At 42.8% G+C, this 24076-nt stretch overlaps 1 protein-coding gene across 3 annotated transcripts in view; it reads right to left on the reverse strand.

The window, feature by feature from the left end:
• Positions 1-1473: 1473 nt before the first annotated feature.
• LOC115148582 (myotonin-protein kinase) overlaps positions 1474-24076 on the reverse strand; it is a 40299-nt gene continuing 17696 nt past the window's right edge. Inside the window, exons 7-15 of one of the 3 annotated variants that reach the window (XM_029690602.1) lie at positions 18449-18646; positions 17704-17952; positions 14862-14941; positions 14649-14745; positions 14059-14246; positions 13582-13679; positions 4105-4157; positions 3318-3503; positions 1474-2867 (exon numbers count right to left, since the gene is read on the reverse strand). In XM_029690602.1, the coding sequence (XP_029546462.1) occupies positions 2766-2867; positions 3318-3503; positions 4105-4157; positions 13582-13679; positions 14059-14246; positions 14649-14745; positions 14862-14941; positions 17704-17952; positions 18449-18646 (1251 nt within the window). In that variant the 3' untranslated portion in view covers positions 1474-2765. The remainder of the gene's footprint in view (positions 2868-3317; positions 3504-4104; positions 4158-13581; positions 13680-14058; positions 14247-14648; positions 14746-14861; positions 14942-17703; positions 17953-18448; positions 18647-24076) is intronic. The other 2 variants (XM_029690604.1, XM_029690603.1) reach the window with 2 other exon arrangements.

The following is a 24076-nucleotide window of genomic DNA, read 5'->3' on the forward strand; positions in this document are numbered from 1 at the left end:
GTATAATTCTCTCACATGCCTCTATGTCCAAAGGAACATTTTAGGCCTATATGATTTAAAACGGCTTACCAAACAGCAAGGAGTATATACAAAAGCCTTTTGACAACATAATAGCTAGCACAAGACACATAGTTTGGGATTCAAACCAATAGCCTTGTGTTGGTTACTTGGCTATACTGGACTTATGTCCCATAGCTCTCCAACATGTATTTTTAGTACACATCGTCTATAGTGTAACCTTTCTCTGGTCCAGGTCATTATGGTGCTTAGCCTTCCTGTTTGTAGGAAGGCTCAGTGTCAGCAAGCTGCATGTAACACCCTGGACCAGACCTAATTCTAACTTTACAACGCCAGAAAACATTAACAGACACACTTGCCTCAGATCTCTCTATCCTTAATCTCGTTCCCAGACACTTCCACCCAAAAGGCAGAGTTGCAAAGAAAAAGCCATATCTCAGACTGGCCAATAAAAAGAAAGGATTAAGATGGGCAAAAGAACAGACACTGGACAGAGGAACTGTGCCTAGAAGGCCAGCATCCCGGAGTCGCCTCTTCACTGTTGACGTTGAGACTGGTGTTTTGCGGGTACTATTTAATGAAGCTGCCAGTTGAGGACTTGTGAGGCTTCTGTTTCTCGAACTAGACTTGTCCTCTTGTTCAGTTGTGCACCGGGGCGTCCCACCGGGGCCTCCCCTTTCTATTCTGGTTAGAGACAGTTTGTGCCGTTCTGTGAAGGGAGTAGTACACATCGTTGTACGAGATCTTCAGTTTCTTGGCAATTTCTCGCATGGAATAGCCTTCATTTCTCAGAACAAGAATAGACTGATGAGTTTCAGGAGAAAGTTCTTTGTTTCTGGCCATTTTGAGCCTGTAATCAAACCCACAAATTCTGATGCTCCAGATACTCAATTAGTCTAATGAAGGCCAGTTTTATTGCTTCTTTAATCAGAACAGTTTTCAGCTGTACTAACATAATTGTAAAAGGGTTTTCTAATGATCAATTAGACTTTTAAAATGATGAACTGGGATTAGCTAACACAATGTGCCATTGGAACACAGGAGTGATGGTTGCTGATAATGGGCCTCTGTATGCCTATATAGATATTCCATAAAAAATCAGTCGTTTCCAGCAACAGTAGTCATTTACAACATTAACAATGTCTACATTGTATTTCTGATCAATTTGATGTTATTTTAATGGACAAAAAAATTGCTTTTCTTTCAAAAACAAGGACATTTCTAAGTGACCCCAAACTTTTGAACGGTAGTGTATATAAATATATAATTATTAATATACGCCTACTGTATTATAGCTAGCATATGAATTACCTAACTAACGTTAGCCTGCCTAGCTGGAACTTCTGAAGGAAAATGTTTTATTTCTACAATTTCCAAAAACATATTTACTTTTTACGAGACGTGTTTGTGCCGTCATGTGCATTAGTAGCACAATTTCTAACTTATTTGCATTCGTTTTTACTTACACTTGTATGTTGACTTTTCCATTGATGTTGTTTTTAAGTTTTCGCAGACTTTTCTTAACAGATGTATAATCGTCACAAATTGAATTATGGGGAGTTTCAGGCCCTGGAGTGAACATACACTCGCAAAGCTGACTAAAAACAATGGCTGAGGGGGTTACGTTGCAAACTTCCCTTGCTTGGCTAATCATTTGGACCACTCTCCAAGATGGCGACGGGGATTCCCCCAAGAGCTTAAGGCGAGGGTAAGTGGACGAGGGTGTGTCTTTTAAGTGTTTGTACTGCAGCCCAGGTCTAACGGTCGTCTCGGGCCGAACTGCATGTGCAGGCTGTCAAATCAAAGCCACTCCTTCAATATAAGTTGTCAACTTCACAAGGTTGGATTAGTAACATGTTCAACTACTTAAGACATTGGCTCGAATCTAAGTTGTGCCGTTAGATTTCGAGAAAATGAACAACTAAGGAATAATTTTCTTCTCAAACCCCAACCCCCGGCCTGGTCTGTTTGGTCTGTTTCGCAAGCATTCCCGGAAGTCTCGCGATGTTTAAGTCTCGTTGATATCCCAGGCTTATATGCGCTGTTCCCAATTGCCTGGGGACAAGGTTACTCTATCCTTAACCTTCAGTCAGCGTTCGCTCAATATTGTACTGTAGCTGTGATTTATGTACTCCAAACAGGCTTATCTAAAATGCCTTTAAATCAGAGCCTCTAGTCTAGTGCAACAAATATCTCTCAGACTCAACACAATCCACTCTTAGATGCATAGATACAAAGTACAAAGGAGAACACAAACAGTCAATAACCATTAGATGGTGCTGTTAATAAGTCATGCCACTAATATTGGGCAAAATGCATCAATGTCCAGGTGGGCTGGAGAGTGTTGGCTTATTAAGGGGGCTGATTGGCCCCTCTGGCTGTCACTCAAACCATCAATGTCTTTTTTCTATGGCGTCTTCTTTGTTTTCAGTGTTCGCTTTTACCTCTGTCCGATTGGTAATTCAGGAGATGTCCTTCATTTGATTATTTACATCTCCTCATTCCTTCTAGTGACAGTCATTAGCTTTCCCATGTCTGTCCAACTGCCTGCAAGTTTCCAGTTCTGCTGTCCCCATTGCTCTCACTTTATTTATGCCCCAGTACTCTGCTCAGTGCCATGAGTAGCATTGTCTTTAGCACCCACCCACCCATCATACTCAAAACTCTCTCATTCCAAGATACTGTAATAGGACTCCTCGGTGGAATAGAGAAGTCTGTCATTCCCCACTATAGTGGGGGTGGGGGGTTCAGGAAATTTCAGCACAGCAGTGTCTGTCCCAGGCTTGGGGCTCTCCCCCCTCCGCACACACCAACAGGTAGGACTCAGTCCTCTCCTGTGGCCAGCGCACCTGAGAGAGAGGATGAGATGAAGAGAGAGGAGGCGAGAGAGGGAAAGTAGAGGGAGGGAGGGAGAGGGGGTCATACAAGGGGAGAAACATGAGGGAGAGTTGAGAAGAGAGAGAGAGAGAACGGTTGAGACATTGTGGTAGGGATGGGGAGAGAGTGCAAGTGAGCGCAGAGAAGGAAAGATGCAGTCAGTAAGGGAGGGATAGAGAACATGAAGAGGAAACAAGAGAAAATAAGTAATTTCTTCATCAAGCATATATCACTCTAAAGATTTGAACCACTGTGTGTCCCAAATGGCACCCTATTTCCTATATAGTGCACTACGTTTGACCAGACCCCTATGGGGCCCTGGTCAAAAGTAGCGCACTAAATAGGGAATAGGGTATCATTTAGGATGAAAGCAATGTTTCTAGTCCCCATGTAAATGTAAATGTAAAATGTAAATCTCCTACCCTGTGGAACAGCAGCAGGTGGCGGTGGAGAGGGATCACCAGCGGGTAGTGACAGGCAGGGGGTGATCTTTTCCCCTGAAACACACTCACAGTCAGCCACTGAACAGGATTGCAGGCCAGGGGACAGATGCAGTCTTTTTGTGTGTGCGAGTCACAGCACAGCACAGCACAGCATGCCGCACTCGCCTGGGACAAAATCCGTGAAAGAAAGGCAGACACAAAATATATTTTTATTTCCCTGGGGATGATGAAGACATATGGCATTGGTAAATTCAATTGAATGCAGCAAAATATTTTTCCCCAGGCAATTTTGACCCAGGCGAGTGTGGCGTGCTATGCTGTGACGCGTGCAAAAAAGACTGCATTTGTAACATTTTATTTCGATAGTACCCTACAGATGGTTTACAGGCCACATTTATCCAATCTCACCCTACCCCTAACACCATCAAGGGGTACAGACCAGCAAATTGTATGAACCATCTATAGAGGACTATCCAAATAAAGTGGGATACATTGCAGGAGCATAAATAGGGGTTGGTGTCGATTGTGAGGGAGGAAAGAGCTTGTTTTCTTCTCTTTACATTACCTCTATATCCTCATTAAAATGTACACACATTCTCTGTATATACCCCAAGCAAGACTAATATTACTTGATAAAACAAGACGTTTCCAAACTGACAGAGCAGACAGCCAAACATGTGTTTTGTATGCCCTCAGAAAGCCTTTGATAATCTCAGAGGGAGAGAGAGAGAAAGAGTGTGAGAGAGAGAGTGTGAGTAAGGCTTACATTGTCCAGACAGTGGGCAGGCAGAGAAAGAGACGACGGGCAGACACGCAGTTCTGTGATTGGAGAAGAGAGAGGTATATTAGAACAGCCCAAGACAGCAGGGGCCTGTTCAGGATGGTGAAACGTTACAGGAACGTTATAGAACAGATATGGTTGTCTGTCACCCAGAATTGGGAATTAGCTCTATTGTGTCAGCTCTATTCATGACATTTCTATCTGCAATGTTCCACGACGTTTGCCTACTTGACGTGGCAAAGGACTATGTGGCGCCACTGTTGCAGGCGACTGTTTTGGGTGGGAGCACGGCTGATGAGCCAGCTGACTTTGCCATCCATGTGAAAAAGACACAACAACAACAATTTCAGCAGGAGTGATTGATTGCGTGAGTGAATCGGTGTGTGAAAGTGTGTGTGCGAGAGAGAGAGAGTGATGAAAATGAAGGGATTGGAAAGGGTGAGAGGCATTGCCAGTGTTTCTTGAAAACCTTAAAAAGGTACAGTACTTATTTCTTGAAAACCTTAAAGGGCCCCTCCAGAGGAAGTTGCCGTCACTCTTTTTGATTTAATTCCTAGTGCGGAAATGCTGGTTTAGTTTCACCCTCCGAACACCGACGCATGGCTCCTTATAAATATTGATTGATCGGGATGTAAGTGCTGTTATTGTGATGTGGAAACGTCTAGGAGCAACAACGGCTCAGCCGCGAAGTGGTAGTTCACACAAGCTCACAGAACGGGACAGCCGAGTGCTGAAGCGCGTTGCGCATAAAAATCTCCTGTCCTCGGTTGCAGCACTCACTACCGAGTTCCAAACTGCCTCTGGAAGTTTTCGTCAGGAGCTTCATGAAATGGGTTTCAATGGCCGAGCAGCACACAAGCCTAAGATCACAATATGCAATGCCAAGCGTAGGCTGGAGTGGTGTAAAGGTTGCCACCATTGGATTCTGGAGCAGTGGCTTCACCACCTGGCAGTCCGACGGACGAATCTGGGTTTGGCGGATGCCAGGAGAACGCTACCTGCCCCAATGCATAGTGCTAACTGCAAAGTTTGGTGGAGGAGGAATAATGGTCTTGGGCTGTTTCATGGTTCGGGCTAGGCCCCTTAGTTCCAGTGAAGGGAAATCTTAAAGCTGCAGCATACAATGACATTCTAGACGATTCTGTCCTTCCAACTTTGTGGCAACAGTTTGGGGAAGGCCCTTTGCTGTTTCAGCATGACAATGCCCCGTGCACAAAGCAAGGTCCATACAGAAATGGTTTGTGGAGATTGTTGTGGAAAGAACTTGACTGGCCTGCACAAAGCCCTGACCTCCACCCCATCGAACACCTTTGGGGTGAATTGGAATGCCGACTGCGATCCAGGCCTAGCCATCCAATATCAGTGCCCGACCTCACTAATGCTGTTGTGGCTGAATGGAATCAAGTCCCTGCAGCACCGTTCCAACATTTAGTGGAAAGCCTTTCCAGAAGAGTGGAGGCTGTTATAGCAGCAAAAGGGGGACCAACTCCATATTAATACCCATGATTTTGGAATGAGATGTTCGACGAGCAGGTGTCCACATACACTACATTACCAAAAGTATCATGTAATTCTACTGTATGTTCCTTATTATTTACTTAGTATTATCAAATTCATCCACATACTGTATTACATTGTTGATGTGTATGGAGTGCAAAATAACTAGTTAGCTTGTATTCTCCGAACAATAACACCAGTGTTCCCGTAGCACTCACATCTATAGCCAGTTAATGCTTTGAAAGGCTGGTCATGGCTCACACCAACACCATCATCCCAGACACCCTGGACCCACTCCAATTTGCATACAGTCCCACCACATCCACAGCTGACGCAATCTCCAGGGATGCAAACTGGTGAGGGCCCAAAAAGGTGACACATTTTTTTGCACTGAAAAATGCAAAAAATCCCTGCTAGGGGGAAATGCAGGTTTTAACTAATTAAACAACAAAGATTATGATCTACATGATCAGTCTCTGTGTGTAAAATAAAAGGTGATTAATGTGAACCTAACTCACAGCTAAACATTTTTAAAGAAAGCAATCCAATGTTATTTGTTGCCGAGACTTTACTGCAAATGAGACTCAAGTCTTGAGAAAAAACAATACACTAATATTGCAGTTAGCAATGACAGCCTTTATAATAGAACGCTTGTGACCACACACACACATCTAAATACATCTAAACTTAAGCTGGATGCACTTGGCGAAAAAACATCTTAAAGTAGAAATAGAATGAAACAAACAGGCATTCTATTTTTGCTCTATTATAGGGGCCACTATAGTAGACATCGAGGCACAAGGCTGCATGTGTGCAAAAATTTTTTTAACTGAGTAAAAAATGTAATAATTCCCCCTCATTCACACACAAGTGTTACTGTCAAGTTCAACACAACTAAAGCAATACCTTTAGGCTACACTGCACATTATTACATTGTACACTTTCTGCCTGTGGACATCTGTTCTACAATGTGCAAGCAGAGCATGATACCATTTGTTGTCATAACTGATCTCTTTCAGGCAGAGAGTACACCTTGTATTGAAAAAGTGAGAATGAGGGAAACTGTGTGGTGTTCCTTTCACCTCTAGTGGCATCCAGCTTAAGTCAGGCCCAGCTCCAACTACACTGATCCCTGAATCCACTTGTTTATCAAGCAACGCCTAATTTTCACCTAATTCTCTCATTCAGAAAATTAACAACATACTGTAGAGGGAAACCATTAGTTCTAAGATATGTGTTAGTTCGCTAGCTAGCTAACTATTTAATATTTCATACAGATTGCCAGGGTCCAGTATGCAACAAACACGTTATAACTTGAGGAACAGCAAGGAGTCAGTGGCTTGCAAAAAGTATTCACCCCCCTTGGCATTTTTCCTATTTTGTTGCCTTACAACCTGGAATTAAATTTGATTTTTTAGGGGGTTTGTATCATTTGATTTACACAACATGCCTACCCCTTTGACGATTCAAAATATGTTTTATTGTGAAACAAGCAAGAAATAAGACATCAAACTGAAAACGAGCATGCATAACTATTCACCCCCCCAAAGTCAATACTTTGTAGAGCCAACTTCTGCAGCATTTACAGCTGCAAGTCTCTTGGGGTATGTCTCTATAAGCTTGGCACATCTAGCCACTGGGATTTTTGCCCATTCTTCAAGGCAAAACTGCTCCAGCTCCTTCAAGTTGGATGGGTTCCGCTGGTGTACAGCAATCTTTAAGTCATACCACAGATTCTCAATTGGATTGAGGTTTGGGCTTTGACTAGGCCATTCCAAGACATTTGAATGTTTCCCCTTAAACCACTCGAGTGTTGCTTTAGCAGTATGCTTAGGGTCATTGTCCTGCTGGAAGGTGAACCTCCGTCCCAGTCTCAAATCTCTGGAAGACTGAAACAGGTTTCCCTCAAGAATTTCCCTGTAATTAGCACCATCCATCATTCCTTCAATTCTGACCATTTTCCCAGTACCTGCCGATGAAAAACATCCCCACAGCATGATGCTGCCACCACCATGCTTCACTGTGGGAATAATATTCTCAGGTGTTGGGTTTGCACCAGACATAGCGATTTCCTTGATGGCCAAAAAGCTCAATTTTAGTTTCATCTGACCAGAGTACCTTTTTCCATATGTTTGGGGAGTCTCCCACATGCCTTTTTGCAAACACCAAATGTGTTTACTTATTTTTTTCTTTAAGCAATGGCTTTTTTCTGGTCACTCTTCCGTAAAGCCCAGCTCTGTGGAGTGTATGGCTTAAAGTGGACCTAGTTACTCCAATCTCCGCTGTGGAGCTTTGCAGCTCTTTCAGGGTTATCTTTGGTCTCTTTCTTGCCTCTCTGATTAATGCCCTCCTTGCCTGGTCTGTGAGTTTCGGTGGGCGGCCCTCACTTGGCACGTTTGTTGTGGTGCCATATTCTTTCCATTTTTTAATAATGGATTTAATGGTGCTCTGTGGGATGTTCAAAGTTTTCTTCTCCACAACTTTGTCCCTGACCTGTTTGGAGAGCTCCTTGGTCTTCATGGTGCCGCTTGCTTAGTGGTGTTGCAGACTCTGGGGCCTTTCAGAACACTTGTATATATACTGAGATCATGTGACAGATCATGTGACACTTAGATTGCACAGAGGTGGACTTTATTTAACTAATTACGTGACTTCTGAAGGTAATTGGTTGTACCAGATCTTATTTAGGGGCTTCATAGCAAAGGGGGTGAATACATATGCACGCACCACTTTTCCGTTTTTTATTTTATTTCTATTTATTGAAACAAGTAATTTCTTTCCTTTCACTTCACCAATTTCGACTATTTTGTGTAAGTCCATTACATGAAATTAAAAAAATAAATCAATTCAAATTACAGGTTGTAATGTAACAAAATAGGAAAAACTCCAAGGGGGATGAATACTTTTGCAAGGCACTGTAAGTTACTAATGTTAACGTTAGCTCATCTGATGTCGTAACGTTAGCTAGCTAACGTTAGCTGTCTGACTTTATTAGCCAGCTAATTTTCACACCATAAACTCAATTATTTGATCAGTTATGTTGGCTAACGTTGCTCAACATTTCTCTGGCTCGCTAACGGAAAATTGTATCCAGCTAGCAAGATACTTAACAATGCTAACAATACATGTTCCATCACACTTTCTCCCTCACCTCAAACTTTCCAAATGCCAGTTGTTTTTTGATTACAGCTCATGAAGTACACTTCATCACCTTCTCACTGCTGTCTCCATGGTCAGGCTTCTCACCTACCTCTTCGTTATTGTTCAGGTGACACGTTGCTGTAACTGGCAAACTGCCTTTCCACTCTCTGCGGTCTTTCCAGAGTGCGCTCTGATGCTGTAACTAGCAAATTGGCTGTCTCTTCTCTCTTCCGTCGCGTGCTGCATTCTGATGTTATGTGATTGATTGGCTGAGCCTTAGATACATCCAGTATTGCTCCAATTGCGTATCACTTGTTTGCTTACAGCCAGTAGTGATCAGATCTACACGAATCACGTAGGTCATCTATTTTGGATTCAAAACGGAGAATTTCGGCGAAAGGTGACTAGTTTGCATGTCTGAATCTCTATTGCACTCCACACTGCCCTCACCCACCTGGACAAAAGGAATATCTATGTAAGAATGCTGTTCATTGAGTACAGCCCAGCATTAAACACTATAGACCCCTCTAAGCTCATCACCAAGCTCAGGACCAGGACCATGTGACTGAACACCTCCCTCTGCAATTGGATCCTGGAAATCCTGATGGGCATTCTGCCCCCAGGGGGTGAGAGTAGGCAACAACACATCCGCCATGCTGACCATCAATACGGGGGCCCCTCAAGGTTGTGTGCTTAGAACTCTCTTGTATTCCCTGTTTAACCACGATTGAGTGGCCGCGTATGACTCCAACACCATCATCAAATTGGCTGACGACACGAAGGTGGTAGAACAATCACCGACGATGATGAGGCTGCCTATATGGAGGAGGTTAGAGACCTGGCAATGTGGTGCCAGGACAGCAACCTCTCCCTCAACGTCAGCAAGACAAAGACGCTGATCATGGACTTCAGGAAACAGAGGGGCGAGCACGCCCCCATTCACAGGGCTGTAGTGGAGCGGGTCGAGAGCTTAATTTTATTTAGCCCTTGTTTTAGCAAGTAAATTGACTGAGAATACATTCTTATTTACAGCAACAACCTAGGGAATAGTTACAAGGGAGAGGAAGGGGGATGAATGAGCAAATTGGAAGCTGGGGATAGGAAGGTGGCTATGATGGTTTCAGGGTCAGATTGGGAATTTAGCCAGGATACTGGGGTTAACGCACTTACTCTTACGATAAGTGCCATGGAATCTTCAGTGACCACAGAGAGTAGGGACACCCGTTTAACATCCCATCTGAAAGACAGCACCCTACACAGGGCAACATCTCCAATCACTGCCCTGTGGCATTGGGATATCTATATATATTTTTTTTACAAGAGGAAAGAGTGCCTCATTCTGGCCCTCCAACACCACTTCCAGCAACATATGGTCTTCCATCCAGGAACCGACCAGGACCAACCCTGCTTAGCTTCAGAGGCAAGCCCGCAGTTGGTGGTATGCAGCTTGAAATTCACTAGTGTACACATCACTAAGGAATTAACATGGTCCACACACACCCATACAGTTGTGAAGAGGACACGACAGCGCCTCTTCCCCATCAGGAGGCTGACAAGATTTTGCATGGGCGTCTGTTTGACCATGGTTTCACTTCTGTGGCCATGCAGAGCAGAGGGGGGCTTGGATGGGTAGCCTAAGACAAAATACCATATAGTCAACTACAATATTAGTTCTCACATTTGGTGTCTGTTAAATAGCACAGAATGTTACTCTGCTAAACACAGAAGTGCAAATTGAGGGATGAACTAATTTCACTAGCTATATACACCCAATTTATCATATTTGAAAGCAAGCTAGCAAGCTAATTAAAACATAATTATGTTTTATACTTACAACTTTATTTGAACTGTAGTTTGCACGTTTTGATTTTACTTTGCAGGATTTTGTATCACATTGGCTAGCAAGCACACACTCGCTTTGATCACTTTATTACTGTAGAGACAGTTTTGGAGACAGCTTCGCATTTGGTAACAAAGGCTGTGCAGTAGCATTAGCTAGTACTGGTAAAGCAGAGATTTACTGTACACACTGAGCTATATATGAACTTTTCTACTTCATATGGATTTACTTCACTGCACAGTAACCTATAATATAGCTAGCCAGCAGATCTGACCCACTTGCTTACAGCTGTACTAGGGTTGGACAGCATTACTGTGTATATTAAGACACCACGGATGGCTTGAAAAACATACCTCAATCCAGGGATGAGAAATGCGTTGTACTCCGAATTGTCCCATTATCCCAACTGTTACACCGAGATGATTGAAGGACTTGAATGAATGCTATTTTTACCGGAAAACTGTCCTTTTCATCCTCAACAGCAGCCATTTTGGAATGGCAGTGTCAGTTAATCAGCTCCTTTGTTATTCAACGCGACACGCCATTCCAACATGTCTCCAGAAATGACGGTTTCCCAGCTGTTTGACATTTCAACTACAGTATCCACATCTTCATTTACTTTTGATGTCACTAGCTAGCTATCCAGCTAATGTTAGCTAAGTGACGTTAGCCACTCTAGCCCCTGATAAGTCGTTTGGCTAACATGTGTCTTGCCAGGCCGCTTGCTATAGCCAAGTCAATGTCAGTAGCTCATCAAAATAATATTAGCACATTTCTTACTCACCACAGGTTCCATCTCTGAGCTACTGGAACACGTATCCCTCTTTTTGCACTTGGTGCCAACCTTCCACACCGCTTCCCACTATACTCAGCTCCTTCTCGGCGGTCATCACTGCACTTGCCACCACAATGAATTCCCCCTCACTCTCTTCACGTTCACTTTCCTTCTCTAGCTCTTCCAAACGTTCTGTGCGATCCTCCATTCCACATTCCCTCAAAACATATTCCACATTTCTCCTTATCTGCCATCTTCTCCTTCACCAGATCTTCCAGAAGGCTTGTGCAATCCCCCACTCCATATTGATTCATAATATGTTCCACTTTCTTCCGTTTTTCCTTGTGTACCATCTTCTTTCACCTTATCCCCATTCACCCCCACACAGTGATCTTCAGTAGTAGGTTACTTTGGAGTTGCTAGTACGTACGTATATGTTGTCTCATGGTAAGGGACAGGGAAGCTGATTCATCTAGCCTACATTCGCGATGATCAGCAGATGTAGCCCAATAATGGACTAAGGACCCTAACGTTACTCCTTATAGTCCCTTACATGTTCTGTTTAAAGGCGATTTGGCTCTGGAAGGACCTTACATGTTGTGTTTAAAGGCGATTTGGCTCTGGAAGGACCTTACATGTTGTGTTTAAAGGCGATTTGGCTCTGGAAGGACCTTACATGTTGTGTTTAAAGGCGATTTGACTCTGGAAGCCAAAACAGCCAAATACTCCATCTAAACGTGAATTGATTCACAATTGCGATACGATTCTAGAAATATAAACCCCTTTACTTTCATATCACATCACAATTTCACAAATGCAAAACACACTTACTGCACAGTACACTGTTTTAACCTAGTTTCAACCGACAGTATTTTTCAGTGACAACATCAGATGTAGCCCACCGATCATGCCACTCAGTTCTAATACATTACACATAAGAGTCATTGGACGAAGGCGTCTTCTGTACAGGGGGAGTTTTGTTAAGAGCCCCATCGCTGAATCTGAACATTAGCACACGTCGCTTGCGGTACGGCTTTGGAAGCAGAAGGACCTTATCTTTCAAGTAATCGAGAAAAAATAATAATAAAAAAACTAAAGGTTAAATTGATACACACCTTTATAGGGTTAGTGTTCCCACACGGCCATATCTCCATGTTACAACGCTTTCTTACGGAAGACAAAAGGCGACCACCCGTGCTAATTAGCTATCTAGCATGCTTCGAACACCTCTTTTTTATTCTAAGGATTATTTCATGCTGATGAAAGATAAGGGCCATATGTTTCGAAAGCCATATCGCAAGTGATGATTATTTGACGTTTCTAGACAGCGTTGGGATTGTAGTTCACATGAGGTAGTCTTGGGCGAAGCTAATGGCTGAAAACGCCTACAGTTTTCCAGAGCTACTGTGGTGGTTCCAGCTTGCTTAGCCTACAATATGTGATGGGTTAAAAATATTAGAGAACTTGGCTACAGGAGCAGTAGAAAACTATTTTTTTATGAGTGGAATTAGGTCAACTCTTTTTGTGTGTGTGGAGGGGGGGGTTCCACATTGAGCACCTGCCCCACCAGCCATCCATCCATTAGAAACCTTCCTCTGAGAGGAGGGAGACCCCCTAACACTGCTTCTTTATAAAGCTCATAATGCTATATTGATTTATTGTCAGGGAGGGCCAACGACTGCATACCAGACCTATTTTTAGAGGGGATATTTATCGTTTTGTTCTGGCCAAAGGTTCCAACATAAGCAGATGCTGCTCCTGCTATGCAACACTCTTTTTTTTCACATTATGTGGCTCATATGGTCTGGAATTCCTACCATCTCACGTTTGTCTTGATGTTAGACACTGCTACTTGTGAAGAGATGCTATATCCAATAGATGTCTATAGGATGAATTAATGCTGTACACTATACAAGGGTTGTGTTCATTAGGCATCAAATGTAAGAACACTTACTGTAAAAGGGACGGACTAGTTGGATGTGTCCAAAAAGAAATGTTCATTTTAGTTTTCCGTTGCAAAGTGATTTAAAACTTTTTCCGTTGTGTGCCTTAATGAACACAACCCAGACCTTATCTTACTGAACTTGACGAGAGAGGCCACAGGTTCAAAAGGATCTGTCAAATGGATGGAACAGAAACCCAAGGAAGGATGATAGAACAGGCAATGATTCAAGAAGAGATGAGAAGGGATGAGTGCTGGGTCCCTTGCCTGTCTCCTTGGAGGACTTCAGGCCCCCGATCTCCACCCTTAGACTCTCCATCTCTTTCTCCAGCTCTCCATTCCTCTTCTCTGCCTCCTGTAGCCGTCTATGGAGATAAGTGGATACGGTCAGCTCTGGTATTGGCTGTGAATATTTACCTAAATATGAAATTACATCATGACATTTTGGATACCTCTATAACATACATGTACATTACCTAGATGTCAGAGCTGTCAAGTCTGAAGGGAAAGGTGAGGGAGACCCATTTTTAGCAGTAGAGCAATACTGCAATAAATGCCCCATATCAACGTACCTGTGTCTGTCTGTCTGTCTGTCTGTCTGTCTGTCTGTCTGTCTGTCTGTCTGTCTGTCTGTCTGTCTGTCTGTCTGTCTGTCTGTCTGTCTGTCTGTCTGTCTGTCTGTCTGTCTGTCTGTCTGTCTGTCTGTCTGTCTGTCTGTCTGTCTGTACTCAGGGTTCATCTAACCTGTGCAGGTCCTTATCAAGTCCTGAATTCTGGTCTGTCTCCTCCTCGTCCTCCTCTATCGTGGTGTGAGTGGACTCTGCAGTACCCTGCTCCAAGGCTAGGGGGAGCTCAAGCAAGGCAGGCAGGCTGTCAGTTGATGTCAGAGCGTCTCTGAGCTGCCACATCTGATTCTGAAAGCCCACACCACCCTACTCAGTGTCAGAAATACACGGCATGGTAAAGGTAAACATATCAGTTCCCCAAAATTAACAATCTAGTAGCCGTTAATATCTCTTGCATGCCTAACTCTCTGATGCATGCCACGGAACACAGACATTCAAGATGCAGCTAGCTCAAGAAGCACTAAGCATTTGTGTCACAGCTGACTGGCACACTTGAGATGAGGTTAACTATAGCAGTTAGTATTCCTGAATAAACAAACTGACATGTACATGTGTAGCAGAGCTACAGCTAACTAGCTAGCGATTCCATATCGGCTACATGAGACCGCTCAAATTGACTTAACTAGCCTAGCTAGTGGTTAGTATTTAGTTTAGTTTTGACTATTACAACTCATCTCAGCTAGTCGCTAGTGTGGATAGTCAACCTACCAGCTTGTCCTGGAAATTGAGGCTTGGCAACCCTTGATGCCGCTGGTGGTCAATCTCCATCATGATGTCACAACTGCGGTCCAAGGCACCTGTCTGTCTGTAAGAGATTGAGCAATTGGCGGAACAAACATAACTGTTTTGACATAGTTTTGTATGATATCCCATTAATTTGAGGGACGTGGATACTGAGACAGTATATGATATGAATGTGACCTTGTAGCTGTGTAGGAGTAGCCAACGAAAGCCAGGTGAACACCGATAGGGGCCCTGTCCATCACATCACTCAGTGTTTCCTGCAGGACAAAAGACAGCATTACATCTAGTGTGCTTTATATGCATGTCAAGTATGGGCAATTCCATGCCAGCGCAGATGGATAATATTCTTGGTATCTCAGATTGTTATGGCAATTCTCACATAGAAACTTCATTGTGAGGAAGGATGTTTAACATGCTTTTATACATTTGTATCACAAACCATTTAAGGCACTTTTAAGGCATATACACACCTCCTGTAAGACTTTATGATCTGTAAACTACATGACACAGACAACATCTTGGTGTCATTACACTCTATATAGTGTGATCTTATTCGGTCCTTTTTTCTCTGCTTGTCACATGTGCAAGCAGAGAAAAAAAAAATCCTAGACCACCTTTACTCCACACACAGAGATGCGTACAAAGCTCTCCCCCGCCATCCATTTGGCAAATCTGACCATAATTCTATCCTCCCGACTCCTGCTTACAAGCAAAAACTAAAGCAGGAAGTAGCTGTGACTCGCTCAATATGGAAGTGGTCAGATGACGCGGATGCTACACTACAGGACTGTTTTGCTAGCACAGACTAGAATATGTTCCGGGATTCATCCAATGGCATAGAGGAGTACACCACCTCAGTCATCGGCTTCATCAAAAAGTGCATCGACGACGTTGTCCCCACAGTGACTGTACGTACATATCCCAACCAGAAGCCATGGATTACAGGCAACATCCGCATCAAGCTAAAGGCTAGAGCTGCCACTTTCAAGGAGCGGGAGACTAATCCGGACACTTATAAGAAATGCCGCTATGCCCTCAGACAAACCATCAAACAAGAAAGGCGTCAATACAGGACTATGATTGAATCCTACTACACCAGCTCTGACGCTTGTCGGATGTGACAGGGCTTGAAAACTATTACGGACTACAAAGGGAAACCCAGACGCGAGCTGCCAGTGACGTGAGCCTACCAGACGAGCTAAATGCCTTTTATGCTCGCTTCGATGCAAGCAACACTGAAGCATGCATGAGAGCACCAGCTGTTCTGGATGACTGTGTGATAACGCTATCGGTAGCCGATGTGAACAAAACCTTTAAACAGGTCAACATTCACAAAGCTGCTGGGCCAGACGGATTACCAGGACGTGTACTCAAAGCATGCGCGGACGAACTGGCAAGTGTCTTCAGTGACATTTTCAACCTCTCCCTGACCGAGTTTGTAATACCTACATGTTTCAAGCAGACCACCATTGTCCCTGTGCCCAAGGAAGCGAAAGTAACCTAACTAAATGATTACCGCCCCGTGAAACTCATGTCAGTAGACATGAAGTGCTTTGAAAGGCTGGTCATGGCTCACATCACAGTATCCTCCCGGACACCATAGACCCAATCCAATTCGCATACCGCCCCAACAGATCCACAGATGATGCAATCTCAATTGCACTCCACACTGCCCTTTCTCACCTGGACAAAAGGAACACCTATGTGAGAATGCTGTTCATTGACTACAGCTCAGTGTTCAATACCATAGTGCCCACAAAGCTCATCACTAAGCTAAGGACTCTGGGACTAAACACCTCCCTCTGCAACTGGATCCTGGACTTCCTGACGGGCTGCCCCCAGGTGATAAGAGTAGGCAACAACACGTCTGCCACGCTGATTCTTCCCACTGGGGCCCCTCTGATGTGTATTTAGTCCCCTCATGTACTCCCTGCTCACTCGCGACTGCGTGGCCAAACACGACTCCAACACCATCACTAAGTTTGCTGACGACACAACAGTGTTAGGCCTGATCACCGACAACGATGAGACGGCCTACAAGGAGGAGGTCAGAGAACTGGCAGTGTGGTGCCAGGACAACAACCTCTACCTCATTGTGAGCAAGACTAAGGAGCTGATCGTGGACTACAGGAAAAGGCGGGCCGAACAGGTCCCCATTAACATTGGCAAAGCTGTAGTGGAGCAGGTTGAGAGTTCCTTCCCATCAACAAACTATCATCGTCCAAACATACAAAGACAGGAGACTGAAAAGATTTGGCATGGGTCCCCAGATCCTCAAAAGGTTTTACAGCTGCATCGTCAAGAGCATTCTGACCGGTTGCATCACCGCCTGGTATGACAACTGCTCGGCATCTGACCGTAAGGCGCTACAGAGGGTAGTGCAAACGGGGGCCAAGCTTCCTGCCATCCAGGACCTATATAATAGGCGGTGTCAGAGGCAAGCCCATAAAATTGTCAGAGACTCCAGTCACCCACGTTGTAGACTGTTTTCTCTGCTACCGCATTGCAAGCTGTACCGGAGCGCCAAGTCTAGGACCAAGAGGTTCCTCAACAGCTTCTACCCCCAAGCCTTAAGACTGCTGAACAATTAATAAAATTGCCACCGGACAATTTACATTGACCTTTTGTACACTGCTGCTACTCGCTGTTTATTATCTATGCATAGTCACTTCACCCCCACCTACATGTACAAATTACCTCAACTAACCTGGACCCGCGCACACTGACTAGGTACTGGTGCCCCCTGTATATAGCCTCGTTATTCTTATTGTGTTACTTTTTTATTATTACTTTTTATTTTAGTCTACTTGGTAAAAATTTTCTTAACTCTTCTTAGACTGCACTGTTGGTTAAAGGGCCCGTTAAGTAAGCATTTCACGGTAAAGTCTACACTTGTTGTATTCGGCGCAAGTGACAAATAAAGTTTGATTTGATATTCTATGGAAGTTGCTCCATATTAGGCCCCTTTACGTTTGAATGGATTGTATATAGATTGGATATATGCTTTTCGGATTAATACCATTTCACTGAGGCAGTCGTCCAACACGTCAAAGTTGGAGGTGTCAGTGGCATTGGAGACTTCAGGTTCGAAGGGTGCTGGAAGTTCATGCAGGGAGCCCCAATCTAGTCCACAGAAGAAAGGGTGGCCCCTGAAGTCCCCAGAGCCCCCAGCCCCCATACGATCCTCTCTCTCGCAGATCAGCCCCATGATGAGGGAACGGGCCATGTTTGAAACTTCAGGGCCAGATGGGGGGAACTCAAAGTGCTCCTGGAGGGAAATAATGGTTAGTTCCTTATAGTTCAAGCTTGCAGCTCTTCTTCACAATTCTTTAGGTTTGAGCTCAATATATACATTTTTGCAGTCTTTGCAGATGTATAAGAAGGTCAGAAAGATTACTATGGCCAAATCCCAAATCGACCTCTACGCTCTATGCACTTGTGTAGACCTGATTGGATTTGACAGGTGTAAGCAATATCATAATAGCTCTACCTTGCCCTCTGATAAGTGGAAGCTAGGTGGAAGTTTCACAATATTGCGTATACTAATCAAATTATCTAAAATCTCCGCAAGTGCATAGAGTGTAGGGCTTAGGGGTCGATTTGGGATTGAGCCCTATTGAATATTAGCTATTTTTAGACATCCCTTCCTCCTCGGATTTCCCACCACTCTTGGCACCGATATGTACAGATACATATGTCAATTTTCTGATGACCCTTCAATATGTTCTCTTGTTCAATATGTGAAATTACTTTCTCTCAGTTACCTGGAAGTTCATGATCTTGGCGTAGGTCTCCGAGATGGACTCTGCGTAGAAGGGCGTGGTCCCCTGCAGCATCTCGTAGGCACAGACCCCCAGGGCCCACCAGTCACACTCAGGGCCATAGCCTCCCCCTCCCTCCACCGCACGCAGGATCTCTGGGGACAGGTAGTCGGGTGTGCCTACTGCCAAGGACGAGTGCACCTGCAAATGCACAGTGACATGTCAACACACACAAATGCATTGACAAAAGTAGGATTCTATCCTTGGGATGCAATACGTTCACATTATAGAAGAGAGAAACCTTCCCTCACAGAAAGTAGTAGATCTAACTCATTAGTAGCAACAGCAGTTACACACTGTCACACTATAACACACAGAGGAGTACACCTTTGTGTCCCCGAGGTGGTTTAGTGAATAAGTAACCCTACCTGAGCCCTAAAGACTTGCGTTAGCTCCCTGAGCCTTGGCTTTAGCTCAGAGGGCTAACACAGCCTTCCCACTGGGCACAAACTGGTTGAATAAACATTGTTTCAATGTAGTTTGTTAACATATTGTGACGTAGATTCTACGTAGAAAATATATTTGATTTGGAAAAAAATATTTGAGGATGGAATTTCAACCACAAAATGATGTCCAAATAGACAAACCTTGTATAAAATGTTGAATTTTTACATTCAAAACATTGTCAGATCTTCAACGTTTTAGCCACTGTTAGAAAAAAACTATAGGCTGGGCAATACCTCCTCCTGGAGAGTTGATCTACACTATATATACAAATGTATGTGGACACACCTTCAAATGAATGGATTTGGCTATTTCAGGTGTATAAAATCAAGCACACAGCCATGCAATCTCCATAGACAAACATTGGCAGTAGAATGGCCTTACTGTAGAGCTCAGTGACTTTCAACGTGCACCGTCATAGAATGCCACCTTTCCAAAAAGTCAGTTCATCAAATTTCTGCCCTGCTAGAGCTGCCCCGGTCAACTATAAGTGCTGTTATTGTGAGGTGGAAACGTCTAGGAGTAACAACGGCTCAACAATGAAGTGGTAGGCAACACGAGCTAAAAAGTATCTATACTGGATAATGCTAGCGTGGCAGGCTAGCTAGCTACAGGCTAGCTAACGTTAGCTTACAAGTCGGATTTGAAAGTTAGTTTGTAGCTCATAAAAGTATTCTGTGTTGTCTAGGGCAAACCTAAATAATGGATGCAGCTACTGTATGGTGGTAGCTAACTCATGTCTAAGTCTGACTAATACAGTGAACTAGGAGCAACAAAACGAACCGTAACGGTGTCACCGGCCTAAATCTAATCCAATCTGGAGCTACAGTCAGTGTACAATGTAAAGCAAAGAATTAGCTTGACCAGAGTTACTGCATTGATGGCACAGACGGCTTCATCAACAACGGTTATGTGAAAAGTGTAATAAAAAAATGAACTAGCAGGTTAATTAACCATAGGGTCTACTTTACACCAGAGAGACTGTATAAGATCAGTTGTAAATATTCACATTTTTGCCCAAGGTGTAAAATGGGAGTAGGCACACTTATGCATATGTTTTTGTCCTGCCCTGAACTAAGCAATTATTGGAAAGACATTATTCAGATCTTATCACAGGTCACTAATATTATGGTACCACTAGATCCTTCCCTTATACTTCTTGGAGATGATTCTGTTCTACCAGTTAATATTGGTAGCAAAACCAGATTCATTAAATTGGCAGTCATTGCAGCCAATAAATGCACAGCTATTATATGGAAGAGTAACACTCCGCCAAGCAAGCAGATGTGGCAATTTTTTTTATTTTACTAGGCAAGTCAGTTAAGAACAAATTCTTATTTTCAATGACGGCCTAGGAACAATGGTTTAACTGCCTTGTTCGGGGCAGAACGACAGATTTTGTACCTCGTCAGCTCGGGGATTCAATCTTGCGATCTTTCGGTTACTAGTCCAATGCTCTAACCACTAGGCTACACTGCCGCCCACAAAAAAGATCTATGTTCTTCTATTCCATCTGAAAAAACAACATACAATTTACGTAATAAACCCTTTGAATTTACTGATGTCTGGGGGGACTTTCAGCAGTTTCTAGAGATGCCACCTTAACTGCCTCATTACTACTTTCTTCATTAATGTATTATTATTATTTGTTTTTGTGTTGAATAATTTATTTTCTAGCATGGAATGTGAAGGTCATTCTGTTTATTTTTTTTTGTTGATAATAAGTGAAGCTAATACCGGTAGAGGGGAGGGAGGGGGGTGTTCCTGTGTTGGGGAGGGAAGGGTTTTGCACAATGTGCCCCCATGTAGCCCCCATGTGTAGGTGGAAGGAATAACGGGGCATTATCTGTGTCATATTTTGATGATTGTTAAATTGTACAAAAATAAATGGCAATAAATAAATTGTACAACAAAAATTGAAGATTGGCGTCACTTAGAAATGTCTTTGTTTTGAAAGGAATGCACATTTTTTGTCCATTAAAATAACATAAAATTGATCAGAAATACAGTGTAGACATTGTTCATTTTGTAAATGACCATTGTAGCTGGAATATCTACATAGGCGTACAGAGGCCCATTGTCAGCAACCATCACTCCTGTGTTCCAATGGCACGTTGTGTTAGCTAATCCAAGTTTATCATTTTAAAAGCCTAATTGATTTTTAGAAAACCCTTTTGCAATTATGTTAGCACAGCTGAAAACTGTTGTCCTGATTAAAGAAGCAATAAAACTGGCCTTCTTTAGACTAGTTCAGTATCTGAAGCATCAGCATTTGTGGGTTCGATTACAGGCTCAAAATGGCCAGAAACAAATAACTTTCTTCTGAAACTCGTCAATTTATTCTTGTTCTGAGAAATGAAGGCTATTCCATGCAAGAAATTGCCAAGAAACTGAAGATCTCGTACAACGCTGTACTACTTCCCTCACAGAACAGCTTCTTCACTGGCGACTCCGGGATGCTGGAGTTCCAGTGTCTATGTTCTTTTGCCCATCTTAATATTTTATTTTTATTGGCCAGTCTGAGATATGGCTTTTTCTTTGCAACTCTGCCTAGAAGGCCAGCATCCCGGAGTCGCCTCTTCACTGTTGATATTGAGAATTTTTTGGGGATCATTGATTCTATGGCCAAATTTAAACTGCTACATACTCATTTACGTAAGTATTATATCACCATTTTTCACACCTCTTAATAAGAAAGAGACAACTGAAGATTGCAACTAAATATGTATTATTACTCCCATCTATCACATGCACTTAACTGGCAGTGATGATGTTCAAAGTACTCCAACATACAGAATAAACCAATAGACCACTTCAGCTACAATAACATTCTAAGTAATGGTTACAGATGCTTTTTTTTCTTGCTGTGACTGTGATATGTTGTTGTTTATCTGCCTTAGTTGAATACACTGAGTGTAAGTCACTCTGGATAAGAGCTTCTGCTGAATGACCCCAAAAAATGCTGGTCAACCGAGAGTCATCTGTTCTTTCGACCAATCGATTGGTTGCAATTTTTAAATGTGTATTTTTCTATAATAGAAACACCTTATGTTTGACTAAAATCAACTATATGTAGGCTACTGAGCTCGTCTGATGCTTTAAGCACTGATACTAAAAATTACTAAAGAGGGAGATAGAGATTAATATAGCCTAACCAGAAGAAAAAAAGCCTGTTCCAACCCACCTCCTCCCGCTTTCGCAGATTCCGCCATTAGGCTCCTAAAGTTGCCGGTAATAGGCTACACCAGCTGTAAGCAAGCTTTTCCATTTGGAGTGCCAAGTTATCATACAATTTCTTCTGATCTGCATGCCAGTTATGATTTTCATATGCACATTTTTGTGGAACAGTTTCATTTAATTTATAATAAAGTCTTCATATCTCAAAATTAATGTGATGTGGTTAAACAAAATGCTATCTAAATGAAAATGATACACATCTAAAAGTAACTATTGGCAATTGCCAATATTTAAAAATAGCCTTCATAATATAACAAATAACAACATTGCAGCCTGCAGGTATAAAATATCCTGATGAAAATAAATATCCTATGAATCACATTGGCTATGCATGGCCAGTCTGCAAGGAACTTAAAACATATCAACTATGAACTTGGTCCAGCCTGATCGTGCTAGCAAACTTGCAACATTGTATAAAATATTCTGGGCCCTCAGAGTGTCCTGCACCAGTGAGCTCCAGACAGACAGAGACAGCTGTAGGATATTTGCGCAAGGGATAAGAAGTAATCAGGTAGGCCTATTTTATGGCGTTTCCACCAGATCAGAGCATTACATGCTGAGTGGTTTTCGAAAGGGGGAGAGCTAAGTAGGGGAACTATTTTCATTCTCAATGGATTTGTTTACTTGCTGTTTGAGGCGAAGAAAAAATTACTTTGAGAAGATTTTTTCTATTGTGTTATTGACTGTACGTTTGTTTATGTGTAACTCTGTGTTGTTGTTTTTGTCGCACTGCTTTGCTTTATCTTGGCCAGGTCGCAGTTGTAAATGAGAACTTGTTCTCAACTGGCCTACATTGGTTCAATAAAGGTGAAATAAAAAATAAAAAACACAGTGATGGTGACTCAAGACAATCAGAAATAGTATCAGATCCTCAAATGGGCACATTTATAGGCCTACATCTACACGCAGGCCAGGTAGCCTAGGCCTACTTCTATACCTAATCAGGTGTGTGTTCTTACTGAAGAAGAAAATGTATAAATTGACAACTCCTAAATGGAATGAAATAAACCAAAACCTTTTTCTCACAAGTGTAGCCTAGGTTGTGCTCTCTGTAAACAATGAGTCCAATCCTACAATGACAACGATAAGACTATAATACTAATATATTGAATGCATTAACAGAAATCACCATAACCAAGCAAACATTGTAGATTCTAAATTTTGGGTTAACGGTAAATGTACTACTGGTGATACAGGTGTGCCATTTCTGCGGCATCTGCAATGAGATAGGCGTGAATCAGACAGGTGTCTTGTGTGCCTTACATTTTTTTATATATTTGTCAACGCTCGACTAAAAAAATCTTGGTCGACCAACAGCCTATCGACCAAACAATTGACCAGTCGACTAAATGGGGTCAGCCCCCCTGCAAAGCATGCTGGGTATTATTCTAATGAGCTCCGCCCCCAAACATGTACAAATTTGGTCGCTGAGGACCAGATCCAAATCTGAACGAATCATAGACGTCTCGCTAATGTTTCACAAGTTTGAACACAGTACAGTAAAGTTTAGTACAGTAGAGCACAGTAGAACACAGAAGAGTACAGTACAGTATGGTATGGTACAGTAGAGTTTAATTCAGTAGAGTAGAGTACATTGGAGTAAAGTAGGGTACAATACAGTACACTTTACTTTTCTTTACTTTACTGTGCTATAGTGTGCTCTATTGTATTGTACTTAACTCTACTGTACTATACTCTACTTTTCTTTACTGTACTGTGTACTGTAATGTACTGTACTCTACTGTACTGAGCTGTATTGTGCTGTCCAAACTTGTGAACATAGATGTCCCAGACCAGACCAAATCTGAGCCAATAATAGACATCTATTTTTGAGCTGAATCAAAGACAGTCTGGGTCCCATGACGTGAAATGCTTAGTGGGTAGAATCAT

Source organism: Salmo trutta, chromosome 15, assembly GCF_901001165.1.
Source record: "Salmo trutta chromosome 15, fSalTru1.1, whole genome shotgun sequence".
Lineage (NCBI taxonomy): Eukaryota > Metazoa > Chordata > Actinopteri > Salmoniformes > Salmonidae > Salmo > Salmo trutta.